This window comes from Scardinius erythrophthalmus (assembly GCF_964197995.2).
Source record: "Scardinius erythrophthalmus genome assembly, chromosome: 12".
Classification (NCBI taxonomy): Eukaryota; Metazoa; Chordata; class Actinopteri; order Cypriniformes; family Leuciscidae; genus Scardinius; species Scardinius erythrophthalmus.
Genome location: NC_138232.1, coordinates 8311352 through 8331391, shown reverse-complemented (window position 1 = coordinate 8331391; position 20040 = coordinate 8311352). Strand labels below are relative to the sequence as shown.

The window sequence follows — 20040 nt, the reverse complement described above, 5'->3', positions numbered from 1 at the left end:
GCAAGATTCATGAGCAGAGCCCACATATGCCATTTAGGCTCTGCTGAGAGAGGAAATGTCACCGTGTACTCTAGTTATGTTTATGCAAATGTAGTTTCCGGGCAGTAGAATGACCTCTTTCTTCTCATGTGTGATGTTGACGGTCTTTTCTCCATCTTTCCTTTTTTTTTCTCTCACAGCTTTAACGTTCTCCTGGATTTTTAATGAGTACCCGTCATTCGTGAAGCAGGATTCTCGTCGATTCGTGTCCCAGGAGACAGGGAATCTATACATCGCCAAAGTTGAGCCATCTGATGTGGGCAACTACACCTGTGTTGTGACCAATACTGTCACCAAGACGCGCGTCCAAGGCCCACCCACTCCTCTGATACTGCGCACTGACGGTGAGGATGCTTGTCGATGTCTCGATATATACAATCGATCCTATATGCGTCATAAAACTTTGTAGCTACAAGAGATAAAAAGAGTTGAATTCAAATTTTATACAAAGGTTAATAAGCTGTAAACTTTAAGATGCTGTGGCAGCATGTTTTGGTGCCTCTAGGCTGGCATTATCAAAGGCCCTCAAACTGAAAGGTCATTTGTCTTTGGCAGATCTAATTGTTGCTTCTTTGTGGATTTACAATTTGATCACACTCATGAACAAGGGTGATAAAAAAGAAATTGTCAAATGTCATAACAGACAAACAAATTATTATTTATCAAATAATTTTTGTCCTCTAGGTTAATTTTAAAGGGGGTAAAACATTTGTTTAAATTTTTTTAATTAAACAACAATTCTAGTTTTAGCATTCTAGCTATATATATCATTATTTGTGTCTTGTCTTCTACCTACACTTTAAATTATTTTTTACACAATTATCTGAAAGTAGCTATAGTTGGTGCCAAAACCGTATTAAAGGGATAGTTCACTTTGAAATTTAATTTTGGTATGTTTTAGCTTACCTCAAGGGCATCCAAGATGTAGGTGTCTTTTTTTCCGCAGTAGTTTCAATTTTGATATTTTTAGGTCAAACCGTTCTTGTCTGTCAGTCATATAATGCAGGTCTATGGTCACGGTCTCAAAGAACATGCACAGAGTCCAAATTAAAACAATTCCCCATCGTCCAAATTAAACAATTCCCCATGGTAAGTACACATTGATGGCCTAAGACACGAAACGAGCGGTTTGTGTGAGAAAACGAACAGTATTTATATCGTTTTTAGCTCTTATACACAGACACGTCCAAGTGATCTGAGGGCGCACGCGCATCCTGGTGTGTGACGTGTACGCAGACTGGTGCATAGATATATACGCTAGATGCCGCTTTAAAGACATTCGTTACAATGAACTGCCGTAGACAAGGCAACATCTAGTGTATATATCTATGCACCAGTCTGCGTACACATCACACACCAGGATGCGCGCGCGCCCTCAGATCACTTGGACGTGTCTGTGTATAAGAGCTAAAAACGATATAAATACTGTTCGTTTTCTCACACAAACCGCTCGTTTCGTGTCTTAGGCCATCAATGTGTACTTACGATGGGGAATTGTTTAATTTGGACGATGGGGAATTGTTTTAATTTGGACTCTGTGCATGCTCTTTGAGAGTAACCATAGACCTGCATTATATGACTGACAGACAAGAACGGTTTGACCTAAAAATATCAAAATTGAAACTACTGCGGGAAAAAAGACACCTACATCTTGGATGCCCTTGAGGTAAGCTAAAACATACCAAAATTTAATTTCAAAGTGAGCTATCCCTTTAAAGAATTTTAATAAATACATTTATTTTTGCTTTTATAATAGTTAAAAGTTAATTGACTGCTGACAAATTTGTTGCTTTAGGAAGTTTAATGTATATCCAGTTTTGTTTTTTTGTTTTCCAGGACATGTTTTAAGTAGTCAAAGGTGCCCACAATCACATTTATGCCATTTTTACCAAAGCTTTAAAGCACATTTTAATGCAAAAGCAGTAACATACAAATATAACGTATACTGTATGTATACACATACTATATCATTCAAAAGTTTGGTGTGTGTTTGTGTGTGTATGGTTCCGGTAAACCTTACAATATGGGGACAAAATGTCTATGGAATGTCCCCATAAAACATGGAAACCCATTGTGTGTGTGTTCGCATTTTTTATTTTTTAGGTCCCACTGGTAGACACCCATGCTTTGTCTGAATTGTGGTGTAAAACATGTTGTCTAAAAACCTGATGTTTGTATCAGTAGTGTATGACCAACATGAGCCACTCAATGGCTACTGTCACAGTGTGATCTCCAGGCACAATTTCAAACCCCATTGTACATGTCTTTCTACCTGGGATGCTACAGAAGAAGATGATTGCCTCTCTTCAACCCTTCCTATTTGGCAGCGCTGACATAAACGGCCAGCGTTAGACATTACAGATAAGCATCTTTTTGAGTTCTCCTCAGACAGCTTAGTCGCTAGTCCGATAGCACACCTCACAAAAACACAGAAGGAGATATCAGGGCTCCCTGCTATCCCAAAAGTCTTTCAGAAGGGATGCAATAACAATGAAAGGGAAAAAGATTGGCTGATTTTTAATTTGCAATTGCAGATGGATTAATTGATACTTTTGTTGGAAATAATTGTGCATTTGAGTGTTTCTTTTTGTAGGTGTTATGGGAGAATATGAGCCAAAGATTGAAGTACAGTTTCCAGAGGTCGTTCAAGTGGCCAAAGGTTCAACCGTGCGTCTGGAGTGTTTTGCATTGGGAAAGTAAGTATTATAAGGATGTCCTCAATAGAAAGAGGATGTAATCAGTCATTGAATTTCTTTTTGTGTTTGTGATGCTCTCCTCACACAGTCCGGTACCGTCCATAAGCTGGCATCGGGTGGATGGAGTCCCTTTCGCTCGTAAAGTGGATGTAAGGAAAACCAGCGGCGTGATGGAGATCCCTTACTTCCAGCAAGAGGACGCGGGCACGTACGAGTGTGTGGCAGAGAACACAAAAGGAAGAAACTCTGTGCAGGGAAAGCTGTCTTTCTTTGGTAAGTTGTCTTGAGATTAGGGTGACCAGATGAGATTGGCTGAAATTCGGGACGGGGGGGGGGGGGGGGGGGGGTTTGAGAGAGTGTTGCTTGGGGTAGTCCTACTATTAGACTACATAGCCTATAATAAGATGAATTTTCAAACCGGAACCAAACATATTTTTATTCAAAGATCAACAGTCTGTCATTAATATTTAGTCTGCCACAAAAAAACAATATTAAAATCATGAACTCAAATTTCATTGTGACCAAAAAAAAAAAAAAAAAAGACTGTTGTAACTGCGTAAATCAGACATTTCAGGCTATAAGTCTAACGCTAATAAGCCTTATGCCAAAATTATTATTATGACGAAATTGTCGGTCATTAAATAAGAAAACTAAATAATTGTGTAGATGATTTGCTTTGTGAAACCCAACATCAGACATTAGGCCGAAGTTTTTTTTTTTGCACACAGTGCCGCGACCGATCAATCACTCCTTTACTGGCTGCCTGCACATTCACTGTCCTCGCGGCTGCGGCAACTCGCGCTCGCTTATCAATGCATTTTAATTCGCGCCTACGGTATCTTTGTTGAACTTCAAAAAAAGAAAAAGAAAAAGATGGTGCAGCCAATAAGCAGCCGGCGGGGGCTGGCTGCAGGACGACTCAACCTCCACGGACAGTTTTTAATGTTTTATCAGACAATATAAGAATTTGCTTTAGTATAATTTTCGGGACAATTAGGGCCGGATTCGGGATTCGGGACAACAGCTTAGATTTCGGGACTGTCCCGAATTTTTCGGGACGTCTGGTCACCCTACTTGAGATGCATGTATATCTGAACAGCTGAAGCCACATGTCACGTTTATTGAAGTGAAGGACATGATGCAGGACTGCCTTTCCAGTCTTCAGCCCTGACCAGCAGAAAATCAACTTAAGGCCGGTTGTTGTGCTTTAACAGTGCATCAAAATGATTAAAGCCTCCCGGTCGTGATGTCTCTAATATTTTTATCCAGATTAAAAAGATGAGAGGGTGACCTTGTGTCTGACCTTCTGTTTGTGTGTACGTGTGTGTGTGTGTGTGTGTGTGTGCATTTATGTGTGAGTTCCTTTCTACCAGATGGCAATGTGATTGGGATCCAATTTGACTCCAGATCAAAGCTGTTAAATTTACTATACTTAGATGAGGCACATATACCAGGAAAACACTCAGCAGAGCAGCATCTGCATCCAGGAGGACATCTTATTTTTTATTTTTTTCATCAATAAGTAGTTGTTGATTTTAATACATTTTGGAGTCTCTCGACCCAACTGAAGATTGTCTGAATTAAAGGCTTAGTTAGAAGTGCTTGCTTGTTTGCATTATGGGCATGAATGATACTTGAAACTGTGTGGCTTATTAAGGAAAAGGCTATTATTTTTAAAGCAATAGGATTTATAATTTTCACCTGGTGCATGATAAAATAAAGAAGTTTTTAAGCCTTGCCAATTTAAACATTCAAGCGCAACAAGATGCTTATGAGAACTCGCGCACGAAAAGCCGCCTCTCAAAAAGCGTGTGAAAAATAAATTGTGTTCGCTTTCACGTCTTCTTTTGCTTGAACGGACAAATTCAACATGCCTGTCTTGGCGAGTATCCTAGCAAACATAGTAGCTTATGTATTAAATGATTGTGAACAGTCAAGAAAGACAACGCATATGTACAGTATTGGATCAGTGCATTATGTCTTAAAGTGACAGCTGCCTAATATTGCTACTGCTTTCTTTTTAATGTTACTCAATCAATAAAAGAGAAATAAATCACTCACTGCACTTGACTAAATAACTTTTGTAACTTTAATAAGGATTCATCTTTATTTTATATGCAGTGTTATTTTACTGTTATTAATTTTACTTGATTTACTTGAGTCACAACTATTTATCAGTCAAGGGTTTCAGTCTTCCAAACAGTGAAACAAAGAAAAAAACTTGGAAATTACATTTACATTCTATTAATTGCATGCACACCTTTGGCCTACATTTGTTTACCAGTGCAAATTGGCATGAATTGTAAAATGAGACCCCAATGGGTAGGCATAGGTTTCTAGGTAGTGTATTTTGACTCAGAGGCTTATGAAGTGTAGCATATTAAATATGGACTTTAAAATGATGGGTTCATAACCTTTTCCCTTCACCGCCGTGTTGGCTCTGTGGCATTGTTCATACAAGACAGCTACCTATTAAGTAAGTACCTGTAGGCTAGAGAGCAGTGGGATTCATCCTCCCCTTATGGGATCTTGCACTGGCTCTAATGCTGTACCCGCATGCCCAGTGGCCCATTTACAGGAATAGTCTGCACAGAGCTCGCTGAATGTTTTATTATCCCTGTTGTCTCATTGTTTATGTTCCAAACAATGTGGAATATGGGGGGACAGGTTCCTAGAAAAGGGAAGTTATCCTAATGGGCTTCCCAGATGCGCAACGTAGCGGTGATTTATAAATGTATTAATTAGATAAATAGCTTCTGCATATTGTAAAAGCTAATATAATCCAGCCAGGGAGGCGATTCGTCTTAGGTGTGGTTGTGTTTCTCTAGTGCTCTCGCTTCTCAGCTCTTGTGCACCATTCTGTTTTGAAGAGACTTGATATTTATGATAATTCGCCTCGATTTTCGCTTCGCTTCCCCTATTCCTCAATCGTTTCCACCACCGTCTCACCTCTTCTTCTGTCTATTAGTCAGCCACAGTATAAGTAGAAGGAGACAGACCTTTAGCGTCTGGTTAAACTGGATTACTTATGGGTATTAAATAAGATGCAGATTTTTTATAGAAATATCTCACACTAAACCAGCATTTATCTCATCAACCAAATTATTGACGAAAATGTTTGTTAATGAAGGGTTTTTAAATATTGTCAATGATAACAAAGAAAAAAACTACAACACTATTATTAACAATGCATTAACTATATATTTTTTTGTGGAACAAATTTTGACATTTTTGTTAAAAAATTATACTTGTTAAAATTAACATACACTGCCATTCAAAAGTTGGAGTGAGTCGTTTTTCTTCATAAATTAATACTTTTATTCAGCAAGGATCAATAAAATGTATCAAAAGTGATGGTAAAGAAATGTATATTTCCAATAAATGCTGTTTAGCAAAAATATTTAGCAGCACTGGAGTAATAATGATGCTGAAAATTACACTTTGCCCTCACAGAAATAAATTACATTTTAAAATATATTAAAATAGAAAACATTTATTTGAAATTCCAAAAAAATTTCACAATGTTACTGTTTTTGCTGTATTTTTCTTTTGATCAAATGAATGAGACATCTTTCAGAAACTTAAAATAATCTATGTATTATATTAAAGTATTATAGTGTATTAAATATTTGATTTAATTTTGCAGTTTTTTGTTAAAGGGTTAGTTCACCCAAAAATGAAAATTCTGTCAGTAATCACTCACCCTCATGTTGTTCCAACCCCGTAAGACCTTCGTTCATCTTCGGAACACAAATTAAAATATTTTTGATTAAATCTGAGAGCTGGATCACTCCTCCATAGGCTTCTAAGACATTATAATTTGCTGGCCCAGAAAATGCATTAAAGACATCGTTAATATAGTCCAAGTGACTACAGTGGCTCAATCTTAAGTTTATAAAGCGACGAGAATACTTTTTGTGCGCAAAAAAACAACAAAAATAACGACTTTATTCCACTTTTCATTTCCTTCTCTCTGGGCCTCGAGTTATTTCTCGTAGTATTTTAGCGCAGCGCGTCTGGGTTGTACGTCACACGCATCACACACACGACCAGCATCGGCCAATAGTGAGCCTACGTGTGACGTACAACACAGACGCGCTGCGCTAAAACACTACATGAAAAAACTCGAGGCCCAGAGAGAAGGAAATGAAAAGTGGAATAAAGTCGTTATTTTTGTTTTGTTTTGCGCACAAAAAGTATTCTCGTCACTTTATAAACTTAGGATTGAGCCACTGTAGTCACTTGGACTATATTAATGATGTCTTTAATGCATTTTCTGGGCCAGCAAGTTATAATGTCTTAGAAGCCTATGGAAGAGTGATCCAGCACTCAGATTTAATCAAAAATATTTTAATTTGTGTTCCGAAGATGAACGAAGGTCTTACGGGGTTGGAACAACATGAGGGTGAGTAATTACTGACAGAATTTTCATTTTTGGGTGAACTAACCCTTCAACTAAAATATTACTATATATAACTATAATATTAATATAATAGCATATTTTATAAATATTATACCACAGCTGAAATTAGATGCAGAATAATTTTACTGAAAATAATAAATATGACATAACATTAAAGTATATTTCGATGAAATTAAAAACTTTGTAAAAATTAACACTGCAAGTGCAGGCTTTCAGTGTGATTAGAGTGTCAATTCAAGTCAAATTAAAGTTTATTAGACTTGTATTTGTATGTCTGTTACCTACAGTATACATCAAATATAAGTTAAGATGGCCACTTAAGTTGCGTTAAGCTATTCACAATTATTTGTATTTATTTACACCTCTAAGCCACAGCAGGCATGTAACTAAACAGTGGCAGGTTGACACTTATCCCGTACGCGGCTCTGGGATTCTTCTGTGGCGGGATTAGCCTAAGAACAGACCTCTTGACTGCCACTCGGATCTCTCTCTCCCTTCCCCTCTATTTCTGTCTCTGTATCTCATTCTCTTCCCCACTGTTTCTCCCTTTGCCAGCCAGGTGATAAAAATCTGTAATCTTATTTTGAAGTCCCATGGAATTAGGCCTACGAGACATTCGTCAGCAGAGCGGGGGAATGAGGCGATCAATAAGTGTATCTCATGTTTATCACTTCCACCGGCAGCAGTAGCAAAGCAGGAGGAGACACTCAAAGCCTTTCATTCTTTCTGCTTACGTTGGCTTGATTAGCAATTGCCCACAAATGTTTTGGTTGTCTTCATTAGTCCTTTTCTTGGCTTGGCTCTGAGGATTGCGTACCTCTAACAGGAACACATGATTCATTAACTATTAAGGGGTTGTGTCATAAATTTGAGCATTTTTCCCCAAAAATATTATATAAGCCAATGTTTTTTATGCATCAAAAATTAGTTTTACTAAATCATTTAGTTTTACTTTACAATTTTTTACCCCGTATCTAATCCTTAGAAATAAATAGATTTATCATGATATGAAATACTTTAAAGAGACATTAAATGTGGCATTCCGTTGGTAAGGTTGGAGGTCACCAAATGATTCTCACATAAAGAGTTTCCCTATACAAAGAAAAACTCAAGGTATGTTCTTCCATAGAGAGTACATTATGGTTGCTAGGGAGAGACACCGACACCATCTATCATAATCGCAGTATGCCACTGAATAAGCATTGAGTTGGTATTAAGGATGCTGAGAGCTCATTTTGACCTCTCTACCTCTCATTCCTCTCAAGTTTGACTTGTGGGCGTGAAATGTTGAGAGTGATTGTGTGCCCTGTCTGTGGGCAAGGCTAAGTCAGGCCCTGACTGCTTACTCTCATTTAAACAGTGGGGTTTAAAAGTCAATACTCTCCCAGTGAGTGCGAGATAGACTGAGTGGCAGTGACTAAGGGATCCGAGCAGCACTTCGGTCTTCAGTAGAAAATGGTTGACAGTTTGCCACTGAAATGTGACTGGTTTGCTGCAACAGGAATATAATTAAATGTACAGTTTACTAAAAGAAAATGAAAAAACAGAAGGGTTTCAAAGAATTGTTTGGGTCTTTTTAATGCAGTTAGTACCCAATAGACTGGGGCTTTTCAAGCTTACAATGCAAAATCCCCATAAAAGCAACATTGTATCCAAAATGTTCATGATTGGGGGGACCAAATGTTAAAGTTGAAGATTTAATCAATGGAAAACCTTGCATAAAAAAGTACTAAAATAGAGTGACGGAAATGTAAGCCGTTCACCGACAATCATCCTGTCGAGTGACTTGTTAACAGCTGCAGATCACTGAGTCAGTACGTTTTAAACTCAAGAATCATATCATGACTGAATCATTTAGACTGATTTTGTGAATAAATTATTAATTGAATAGATTTGATTCCAAAGAATGAATCCTGAATCAGACATCACTACTTCCTATTTTCAGAATGTAATGGAAATCGGTCATCGGATAAACTTTATTCTTAGCTCAGCAACCTTGTGTTCACATTGTTTATTGTTTGTTTGTAAGTGTTCTACCCATTCTTATCTGTCTTTTAGTTTCCTTTTAGGGAAAATGCCCATAAATGAATCCCTAAATGTGCTCTTTGTCAATTATTTACTTGGTTTGAGTTACATGCGTTTAAAAGATAAAGATCAATACAGCTTGTTTATAATTAAGCCATAATTTACCCTAACGGTATAGGTTAAGGTAGTTTATGGTATTAGCTTTTAGACAATACTAATATATTAGATGGGATTTCCTTCCTGTACCATTCTAAGTGGAAGTGTGAATCATTTGGGCTCGACTGCTTCTATTGTCATTGCTGTTGTTTTCTCGTGTGGCATTATTTCCCACAGTTCATGGCTCTAAGAATGTTAGTCCGCTTTGAAGGACATGTAACAGGTAATAATCAAGGTTAAAGATATTCTATGTAGTCATTACCTCTGCTGTTGGTTGTTTCAGCCTCCCCCCAGCTAATTGAGAAGCCCCAGGATGTGCAGAAGGCTATAGATGACTCTCTGGTGTGGGAATGCAAGGCCACAGGGAAACCCAAACCCTCTTACAGGTGGATGAAGAATGGAGAGAACCTGGAGCCCACTGAGGTCAGTTTACCTCTGAGGTTTGAGGACGGTCAACAGACACTGACAATGATTAATAATAGAAATAGCATTAATGATTTCAGTTTTAAAGTCAGCTGGGTTTACTGTTGTTTTGGACCCCTTTGACTTTGACTCATTGTATGGCTAAAAACAGTTGTAACATTCTTCAAAATATCTTCTTTTTGGTTCCACACCTGAAAGAAAATGATATAGGTTTGGATTGGCATGAGAAAAAAAAAAAAAAAATTTAGTGAACTATACCTTTAAATCTATTTGAAAATATAGGTTTAGTACAAAGAATATAAGTTTACAGATCATATCAAGTGTATCAAACAGAATGCACAATACAAAGAAAGTTGAGAAACGTATTGTCTTGATTTTAGGTTATATCAGTGATTTGGTAACAGTCATTACAGTAGACCAGCCATCTTCATTAACCTCGTGAGACCGATGCTTTAAATTGTATTCCTTAATGGCTTCTCTATAACCGTCTAAATCAACGTGACCCCAATGGAGTACCTAATATGTCATTCTGCGGACCTTCTATATAGGCCACTCCAGAATTATCAAACCAATAGGAAAAGACAAAATTGAGATCATAAAAAGCTTCCAAATATCCACCACTTTTTCTGACGATGAGAGGGGAATAGCCCCCAAAATGCAATAAACTCAAGGTGGCAATAGCTAGAAGAAAGCACTACCTAACAGCACATTTTAAAGATTGAACCAACACATTTTCATTTCATACCTCTTCCTTTTTTGTGAGTTTGTCAGACTTATTTTTTAGATGCTTGAAGGTGATATGAAATGCCTTTTTCAACCCATTTTACTTCCCTCGTGTGACTTTTCAGAATGTTCAATGTGAAAAGCAAAATGTACGGGCTTGATTTTTATCCATTGGGAATTTATTGGATCATGAAAAATGTGCACTTCAGGACTTTGCCGTTTAGTTTTGGAGGTCTACTGCTCTCCTGAAACACTGCCAGGATCTGTTGGTTGAAACTTAAGCAGCCTTGGTGAGATCAGTTTGAGGTGGAGAAAGTTATGATATTTTAATGAAAGACAACCATTTTTTTTTCTTTGGAAAAGCATTCTCTGATAAATTATGCACAACAAAACCAGTAAAGTGCATTAAGTAAATAGGACAGTTTTGAATTTATGTCAACTTTAAATAAGGTGCAGAGAGGAGCAAACTAAGGCTCTTCTAATCATCATTACTACTCACCATTACATAAACAACATTACTGTTTTACAAACACCACAAGCTCAGCATATGAAAGACATTTAAGAAGTCCTTAAAGTAAAATACATTTAATCAACATTAAGGCTTGGTTTAGTACAGTCATTCGTAATGCAAGATACAAGATACTCAACAATCTCCCATTAAATCTCTGAGTTAACAGATTTTAAGCCCGTTTTCTTGCAGGCCATTAGGAGAAGGCTTATAAACCTTTATAGTGCACTAGACAAGCTCTTATTGTTTTGTCTTTCTCTGAAATCCATTTAAACTATAGTGAAAGAGGTGATAAACATTTATAGCCTATGTCTCGACACTCTATGTAATACGCAACCTGTCTCCACTGAGAGCCTTTCACCCAGAATCCCAAACTCTCAGCACATGAAGTTATTTTTAGAGACTAGTAGCTCTTTGGCACAACTATGGTGTGGTGAATAAACAAATCAGTAAACTTCATGTAAATCAGCTTCGCTATGCGATGTGGGTACAAACAAAACAAAAGATATTGATCCATTTAGAGACTCTGTATAGGGCTGTTTCTGTGCTCAGAACCAGTCACTTGTCTTTCTTCTTACATCTGTCACTCATTCTTTTTCATCTTTCACGCCACCAGATTAGAATATCTATCAGCTCTGCATAATTAGCAGTCTGTCCATTTCATTGTTTTGCACTTTATTAGAGAACGGTTCCAACAGAATACACTGCAGTCAAAAAAGCTCAAAGAAAGTTCATTTACATGCATTGGACCTCAGGAAAGGATTTTTAATGAAGATTTTGCTGGTCGGGATCCACATTTGTTAAATGAATTTGTATTTGAAAACCAAATTTGCATAATGATCAATGCTTTACAGGTGTGTTTGTGTGCCAAGGCAATTGCCAAAAGGTGCACTTGAATTTTAAATGCAATAAAAATCTTTTTGTTTTGCATTTATGGTTTTAAAAAATTATGCCTTGTGCTTTTCTGGAAGCACATCTCTTTGAGCACTGAATAAATGCCACCCAGTTTGTACTATGACAGACTAATGTCCCAAGGGCACAACAATCTCTTGATTGAATCATGGTCCTAGCTTACATTTTGATTCTGAAATGTTGATTTTCAATGTATCCTGGTTAAATGAATTAATCAGTGCAGAATTATTACAATCTCCAAATGTCACTGTCAGCATCAGAGCTTTAATCAATTGTATAACTAAAGGTCACTGATGTAGCAAAAGCATTGGTTGTTGACTTATACCATTTGTTATTTTCATTGTGCTTAATCAATTGAGACTTTTCCTGTTCTTTCTGCCTTATTGAAACGCAGCATTGCAAAGGTGACCAGCTAAAAACCTCTTCTTTGTAAATCACTGTGACGCTCTAGTCACTAAGAGAAAGGAATATGATGTGAGGCACATACCGTGTCTTGGCTAATCTAGTAATAAACGTGTCAATGATCTTGTTCACCCATATCATTGCGGGGTTTTTTTAATACCAGCTCCTACTGCTCACACAGAACATAGCTTATATTTGTAGTAGTTTCATTTAAAATGTACCACATAACATAAAACGGAGCGTTTACAACAGCTAGGAACTGGTAATGAGGCCTAACATGCACGGTATTTTGAACAAAAGGACACATTATCATCTTTTAGAAGGCGTAGATTTAAATCAAGACTTAGGAAATGAAAACGTCCATGCAGCCATGCACACGCACTTCATATCAGGATGAGAATTTGCCGCAACTGTAGTCATGCATTTCGATTTATACCCTGACCCTACAGATTTTGAGCAGTGACATTGCCATTCACTGCATTTCAGCGCAGACGTGCAGATGGTTCCCTCCCTTAGGTCCCGCCACGTGCAAAACTGCTGATTTAAGAGGAATGTCACGGTTAATTAGTGCAGTAGTAAAGTCAAGCATCGCCTCACTTCGAACTGCTATATGCCACCATGTGATTTTCTGTGAAGTCTTATTTGTCTTTCTCTCCATTTCAGACTACACCGGCACACATCTCATTCAAATGCAGATTATCTGTAGTAGTGAGTGACTACAGTTAGCACTTTATTAAAATTAACCATTGTGTGAACTTATGGACATTTTTGTCTTTTTCAGTTTTTTTTTTTTTTTTTATCATTTTGCCTGTGTTAATGCTTACTGCAAATATCTTGGCACAGGTGTGTATTTTTAATGGAATTTTACTATTTCACCCCCATTTCCTTTAATATATGTATTTTGCACTTGGTACACTTGTAACTTTTTTTAATTGACGCACTGTGGAAAAAGGAAAATGAAAATTTAATTATTCAAAAATGTGTTCACTCGAAAATGAAAGTTCTGTCATTATTAACTCTGCATGCCATTCCAACCATAAATGGCAGAAATAGTAAGAGCGCTATTCCGAATTAGCTGTACATCTGGGGGAAATTTTTTGTGACTCATTCAGCATGTTACATCAAAAGTGAGACATTTTTTTAAGATCAGTTTGGAAGGTTTACAAATACATCCAGGGGGATACATAATGATGAATAGAATATATATAGAAAAACTGATGTAGAAGCACCTAACCCTGGTTTTAAGCCAAAACTTAGCAGAAACTGTAGACTTGTCCCTCAAATCTGATTGGTTGATTAGAATGTTGTTCCAGAATCAACAAAGATGTTGATCCAGGAACATGTTGTACATGGTGAAATCACATTCACCATTTGCACGTACACACACCTTTGATTGCAGTGCCCTGATGTTTTAAGATGTCTTGGGAGTATTGAAACCTGGTTGACCCATTTTTTGTTGTTTTTTTAATACTCTGTATTCATCAAACAAGTTTAGTTAACATCAGAAGATGAGCAAACTTCATTCCATCACATACTCAAAATGGTATAAAGCTGTCAGCATTAAAATATTACCCCAGCTTGTTTATAATGGCAAACATCATCCAGCCTCCCAACGATGTGTCCACAGAGCTCTGGTTAAGAAGTAAACAAGCCGGGGCTTTATTTCCATCTCATAAAAATACAGATTTATTACCATCGTTTTTGAGCAGCCTCCCTACGCAGTGTCTCCCATTAGTAATGAACACTCAGATTTATGATGGTTTCCATCAACCTCCAGACGTAATTTACCTTCCCAGACACGTTGTGCTTTTATGCAGATTAGCAATCTCAGTAAAAGACTCTTAACGGAGATATCCTGTTTTCCACAGGAGAGGTTGCAGGTCATTAATGGCGCCCTGTCCATCACTCGCCTGGAGCTCTCCGATATTGGAATGTACCAGTGTGTGGCTGGGAACAAGTATGGAGAAGTGTACTCCAATGCTGAACTCAGAGTTATCGGTAAGTGAAACCTGGTTAATCGAGTTTGACTGAAATATTAGTGTTGGTTTGTAAATGAATAAAGTTGTAAAGCACAGAATAATGACTGCATTAATAATGCTTACACTCTTTATCTCAACTATATGCTCTTGATAATGGCCACTTATGACACATAATGTAAATTAGATGATTAATATTGTTCATTGCATGGGCGAATAAGCATTTCATTCAGATTCAGAGGTGACTTTCTGTCAAGGACATTTTTGTTGTTTAAAAGTTAATTTATGCCTCACTAGTAGCACACAAAAAAATAACATTTGGTTCAAACAGGCTTCCCAAACCCTCCCCCATCTACTATTGGTTAGATAAACTGATAGCCCTGCCCAAGACTCATGTCATTGCTTGTTTCTCCGAAGCTACACTAAGGCTTCACTGTCAGAATACCAAACTAAAATACCCATCCCACAATACTTATTTAATGGCACCACAACACCGCTATTGAATTTACATCACGAAACAGATGAGCAACCAGTGCATCGTGATTACAGAACTTTTTTTTTTACTGAATCAAAAATATACAGCTTAACCAGTGTATTCTGATTCCTGATTCCATCTGAACAAAGACATTTTTCCCCATAGCGCTTAAAATCAAGCTCAGCCTCTTATTCCCGCTTTTTCAGGGAACAGGGTTACAGTAAAGTAACCAGAGACGCTTTCTGTTTATGTATTTGCCATAAATATTCAGCCGCCAAAGTTGCCAAGAAACTGAACTTACGGGAGAATAATTGTCAGTCCCTTGCGCAGATAAAATAATTTAAGTGCCTTTTAAAAAACAAGAGTGTGAAGATTGTAGAGCCGGAAAAATTATCATAATAAAAACTCATTTGAGTGGGGCATGTGAAAAAAAAAAGAGGAAAGGACGTGACATTTTCCCTTTGTTTTTCTTAGAAGAGAAAAAGAGCGTGTGATAATTAAAGTGTGCTTCATACGCCAAGCCTCTGTTCTGCCATCTCTGTTTCTACATCATACGTACCCACGTACACATGTCTGTCTTTGAAGTACAATGATTAGAGAGGATGTGCTCTAAATAGTCCTTAATCCTCATGTCTGCATACCTGTAATTATGGACAAAGATGAAGGGGAAAATTGGCCTGATGCATGATGGTCTTCGGTTGTTAAATATTATTGTTGTTAAATATTTCAGTGGTTCTTTGTGTCATTTATTTGTTGGCACAATAAGATACAGGATAGGAAATAATGGGGATAAGAGGGGGGAATGGAAATGTCAAAGCCGGATTCAAACTTGTGACCAAATGAGCACCACAAAGCAAACCGCTAGACCACAGCTCTGACGTTTTCAGTCTGTTCTGTTTGCACAATAACATAGCTAGTGATCAGATTGTTTTAATAGTAATTCAGTAACTTTGAATAGCATAATTATAAGAGTCATTTAAATTACCTCATTTTTTTAGCTTTATTTCCTGTGTCGATTTATTTTGATTTATTTGATTTATTTTGATATTCCACTTTATACATTCTACTAACTCATTAATTTGCAACTACATGTCACCTAACTCTCATTAGAGTATTTGTAGACTGTTAGGTTAGGGTTAGTCGAATGAGTTGACTTAGCAGGTATTAAGCAGACAGTCTAATGACAGTTAGTTGACAGTTGCAAAGTTACTTATAGTTAGTTGAATGTATAAAGTGGACTATCGAAATAAAGTGTTTTTAAGAGAAAGACAGCACATTTTAAGTGTGTAGATATCATCTAAAAGTTAATTTTGTCTTGCCACTTTACTTGTTTTGATTATAAAATATTCCTTTATTTGTATGTTATTGAAAATAGTTGCATACATGGACACCTTTTGGTTCAGTCGGAATGAAATCAATACGATTGATGAATCCGAACACGGTGTTTACATGAACGATAAATAAAGTAATCGGGTTGATGTGCGCATTTATATGTCACAAGTTTCAAATCGGAAACGATTTTTTTGACATGCGCACACTGCACAAATAGCTCATCATACGTCATTATGCTATTTAACGTCATTGCACATGCGCAGTCCTTTCAGTTTCGGTTTTCAGTCCGATCAAGTGTTTACATGTTCTCTCGATCAGGTTACAAAAGGAATAAACCAACCCTTTCAATCCGATCGAAATTTCATTCGGATCGAGCTCAATCGGATCGATTAAGGTGTTAACATGAAGGCTTTTTAGTCCGATTGAGCCGTCAATCCGATTATAAGTGTCCATGTAAACGCAGCTGTTTCAGCTATGATAGTTTGAGGTTGCGAAACATTTTCTGTGTATACTCTTAATATAATTTAAAGCTTGTTCTTTCATTTCAGCTATCGCTCCTGATTTCGCCCAAAACCAGCTGAAGAGTCACACTTTAGTGAAAGAAGGTGGCGACGTTCTCATTGAATGCAAGCCCAAGATGTCGCCTCGAGGCACGATCTCCTGGCGCAGAGGCAACGATGCCCTCCGAGAAAGCATCAGGTAAGTTAACTCCCTTATCCCACTCAGATGTCATTAGTCGGATCTGCCGAGCCTTTCCTCTATTTGCAGTCTTCTTATACGACACTACCAAACCAAAGCTTTTCCAGTCTGATTCGTGAACAGTCAACTGGACTGTGGGATGATGAGCTCACAATACTGCGGTTGTGCTCCAGATCTGGTTTTTGATATAATGTCTTTGTCAAATCATTTCTGTTATTCACTGCAACAAAGCACTGCTACTGACTTTGGCCATTCATCTCTGCCTGTGGAATCCCACTACAGCAGCCAGAGAAAAAGCATGTCTCAGCATGTCTCTGCTAAGGGTCGCAACGATATGTCTCTAGTGGGCTTTGAGTTTCAGTTTCAACTGCTCTTTTCTCTTTCTTTCATTCTGTTTTACTATCTCCTTCTGTTATTTGCTCACTCCCCTAAACACAAGAGCCTCATAGTGGGCCATTTTCTGCAGCAGGCGTATACTGCGGATCTCTAACGTGTGCCCTGTTATCAAACATACTGCCTTAAAATAGTATAAAACGAAGTATACAATATAATATACATATACAAGTATGATGATATAAAATATAAATAAGTTAGGGTAATGTGAATGCAAATTATATTTTATTACTCCCACTACCGTTCAAAAGTTTGGGGTCAGTAAGATGTTTTTGAAAGAAATTAATACTTTTATTCAGCATGGATGCGTTAAAATTATCAAAAGTGACAGTAAATACATATATTATATTACAAAAAAGATTCCCGTGGAACTTTCTATACATCAGGGAATCCTGAAAAAAAATGTATCACTGTTTCCACAAAAATAATGAGCAGCAAAACAATTTTCAATATTTTTAATAATAAGAGATGTTTCTAGAGTGTCATATCAACATATTAGAATGATTTTGCTGTATATTTAACATATTAGAATGATATTAGATTAGCGCTCTGAGAAAGGCGCATTATAAATAAAATGTATTATTATTATTATTACTTCTGAAGGATCATGTGAACACTGAAGAGGGGAGTAATGATGCTGAAAATTCAGCTTGGCCATCATACTGTAGGAATCGATGTACAGATGTAATATATTACAGTAAAATTGTTTACATTAATACAATTTTACAGTTTTACTGTATTTTTGGTCAAATAAATGCAGCCTTGGTGCACATAGGAGACTTCTTTCAAAAATGGTATTGCGCTGCCTACCCAGACTGGATCAGTTTGTGTTTTGACTGGTTAACCAACTGGATTCCCAGCCTGACAAACCTTTGTAAAACCATCCGAATAGACCAATCTATCTCAAACTGGTTTATGCTGGAGGTTTTTCTTCGAACAAGGCCATGATGTCCTAAAATACTGTCTAAAGGCATTTTTTTAATAAGATATCACAGGCAAAGTATTTTTAGCACTCATGTTTATATTTCGTCACTTCAAGTGTGATGAAGTTTTGTAAAATATGCACATTTGGCACTGAAATCAGTGAGCACACACAATTATTCAAATGAAGCCTGATGTTCTTATTAACAACTCCAGTAAGGATCACGCTGTCCCTCATAACAGCACTCTGCAGGTTTATCAGGTGACCAGTAATATTCCCTCCTGAGCAAAGGCAGGGTGTTAATCAACTTCTCTGCACACTTAGTAGGAGGTCAGCGTCCCTGCCAGACCAGACTTTATCAACAAACATATGTCTCTGTCTCAGCCAGACCCAGCTTGATACAAGTGCAGTATGCCACCGACCCTGAGCGTTTGCGTTTGACCACACTGAGATAGGCAAAGTTCAGTGCGTCTGCATCTGTCAGTGTGTGCAGACCACGGCTGCCCGTCGTTTACATATACAAAGTTGGTGTTGGTGCTCATCAAACAGAGTGGCGGGCCGTTTGCATAGGGGTTATGCTGTCAATGTCCTTGAGCTGTCCTGTGTGAGAGGACAGCAAAGCTGATGAATACTCCATGTCTACACCTTGAAGAGTCAAGGCAGAAAATTGATTTGCCGTGAGACGTATTTCTTCTTTTCACTATGTTTTGCTTCTCTTTCCTATTCTTTTAAACACTATTTTCACAAACAGAGAGAGACTATAGAGAATATGTGTTGTCTAGTTTGTTATGGTTTAATGTGAGGAATCCTTGCGCATTACTGATGGTAATAGAGATGATAACGTGGCCCCAAAAAGTGTTTGAGCACTTAAAGTAAGTCGCACTTAAAAATGTCTGAATGTGATTGCATTCAATGACAAAATATCAAAATAAGTGGCTTTTATTTTCAAGAAGGATAAAACATGCACCATTTCAAGCAAAACAATATATATACTGTTCAAAAAAAAAGCATTTAGATGCTTAATGGTTGTCACACTTAGTGTAGCATGCTTAATTGCAGATCACTGACTTCATAAATCCACTAAAAGTTATCAGAGAGAATTGCTCAGAAAGGTTAGTTTGATATTTTGTTATCTAATGTAATGAAATTCAGACATTTTAAGTGTGGCCTAAGTGTCCAAATCCTATTTTGGGTCGCTCTATCTTTACCTTTTTATGGAAGACTTTTCTTTGTCCTGCCTGGCTTGAAAATGTCCTAAACCCTACCACTTTAGATAATAGTCCTTGCTGTGCTTTATTTGCTATAAACATCGTGTTAGACATTGCTTGTTTTCTTTTGGGAAAACCAAGTGTTCTGTAGTTACAAAGATTGCTAAGAGCCTTATTTGAATTTTAAGAAGCCATTTAGGTGTCGAATGGGTGTTTTGAGTTTAAGTGGATCTAAAGAATTGTCTTGCCACTCTGCCTTTGGAGTCAGGAAAAAAAGGCAAAGACTGAGTATTCATTAAAGGAAAGTCTTATTAAAACACTATTTTTGATGCGGTTTGGGCCCTCTTTGGTTTAGAACAAAATAATTCTCTTTTCTGCCTTTGATCATTAACGGTATTCCACTTAGACCTCCTCACCTATTTCTGACACAGAAGTAATTAAAAAGAAAAATGGATAAATCACAAGTTTGCACGTACATGTCCCAGGTTGTATTGTGGTCAGCGAGGTCTGGTCAGAATGTTTGATTGCATTGTCAATAGATGGAAGCCAGCCTGGGAACTTTTTGCAGAATTGAATGTATTTCTGGAAAATGCTGACATTCTTTCAAGCTCCTTTGGCAATGTCTTGTACACCTAATGCCTACGCACACTTGGAGTATGTACACATACACATAGTCTTAGATGGACATTCATTCCTGTTATTCATTATAAAGACTGTACAAGCTTCAT

At 37.3% G+C, this 20040-nt stretch overlaps 1 protein-coding gene across 4 annotated transcripts in view; it reads left to right on the top strand.

The window, feature by feature from the left end:
- The window catches only part of cntn4 (contactin 4), a 155666-nt gene that overhangs the window by 87183 nt on the left and 48443 nt on the right, over positions 1-20040 (top strand). For all 4 annotated transcript variants that reach the window (XM_081381410.1, XM_081381412.1, XM_081381413.1 and 1 more), the window contains 6 exons: positions 180-383; positions 2633-2735; positions 2824-3008; positions 9623-9762; positions 14176-14305; positions 16639-16789. In XM_081381410.1, coding sequence (XP_081237536.1) covers positions 180-383; positions 2633-2735; positions 2824-3008; positions 9623-9762; positions 14176-14305; positions 16639-16789 — 913 coding nt within the window. The remainder of the gene's footprint in view (positions 1-179; positions 384-2632; positions 2736-2823; positions 3009-9622; positions 9763-14175; positions 14306-16638; positions 16790-20040) is intronic.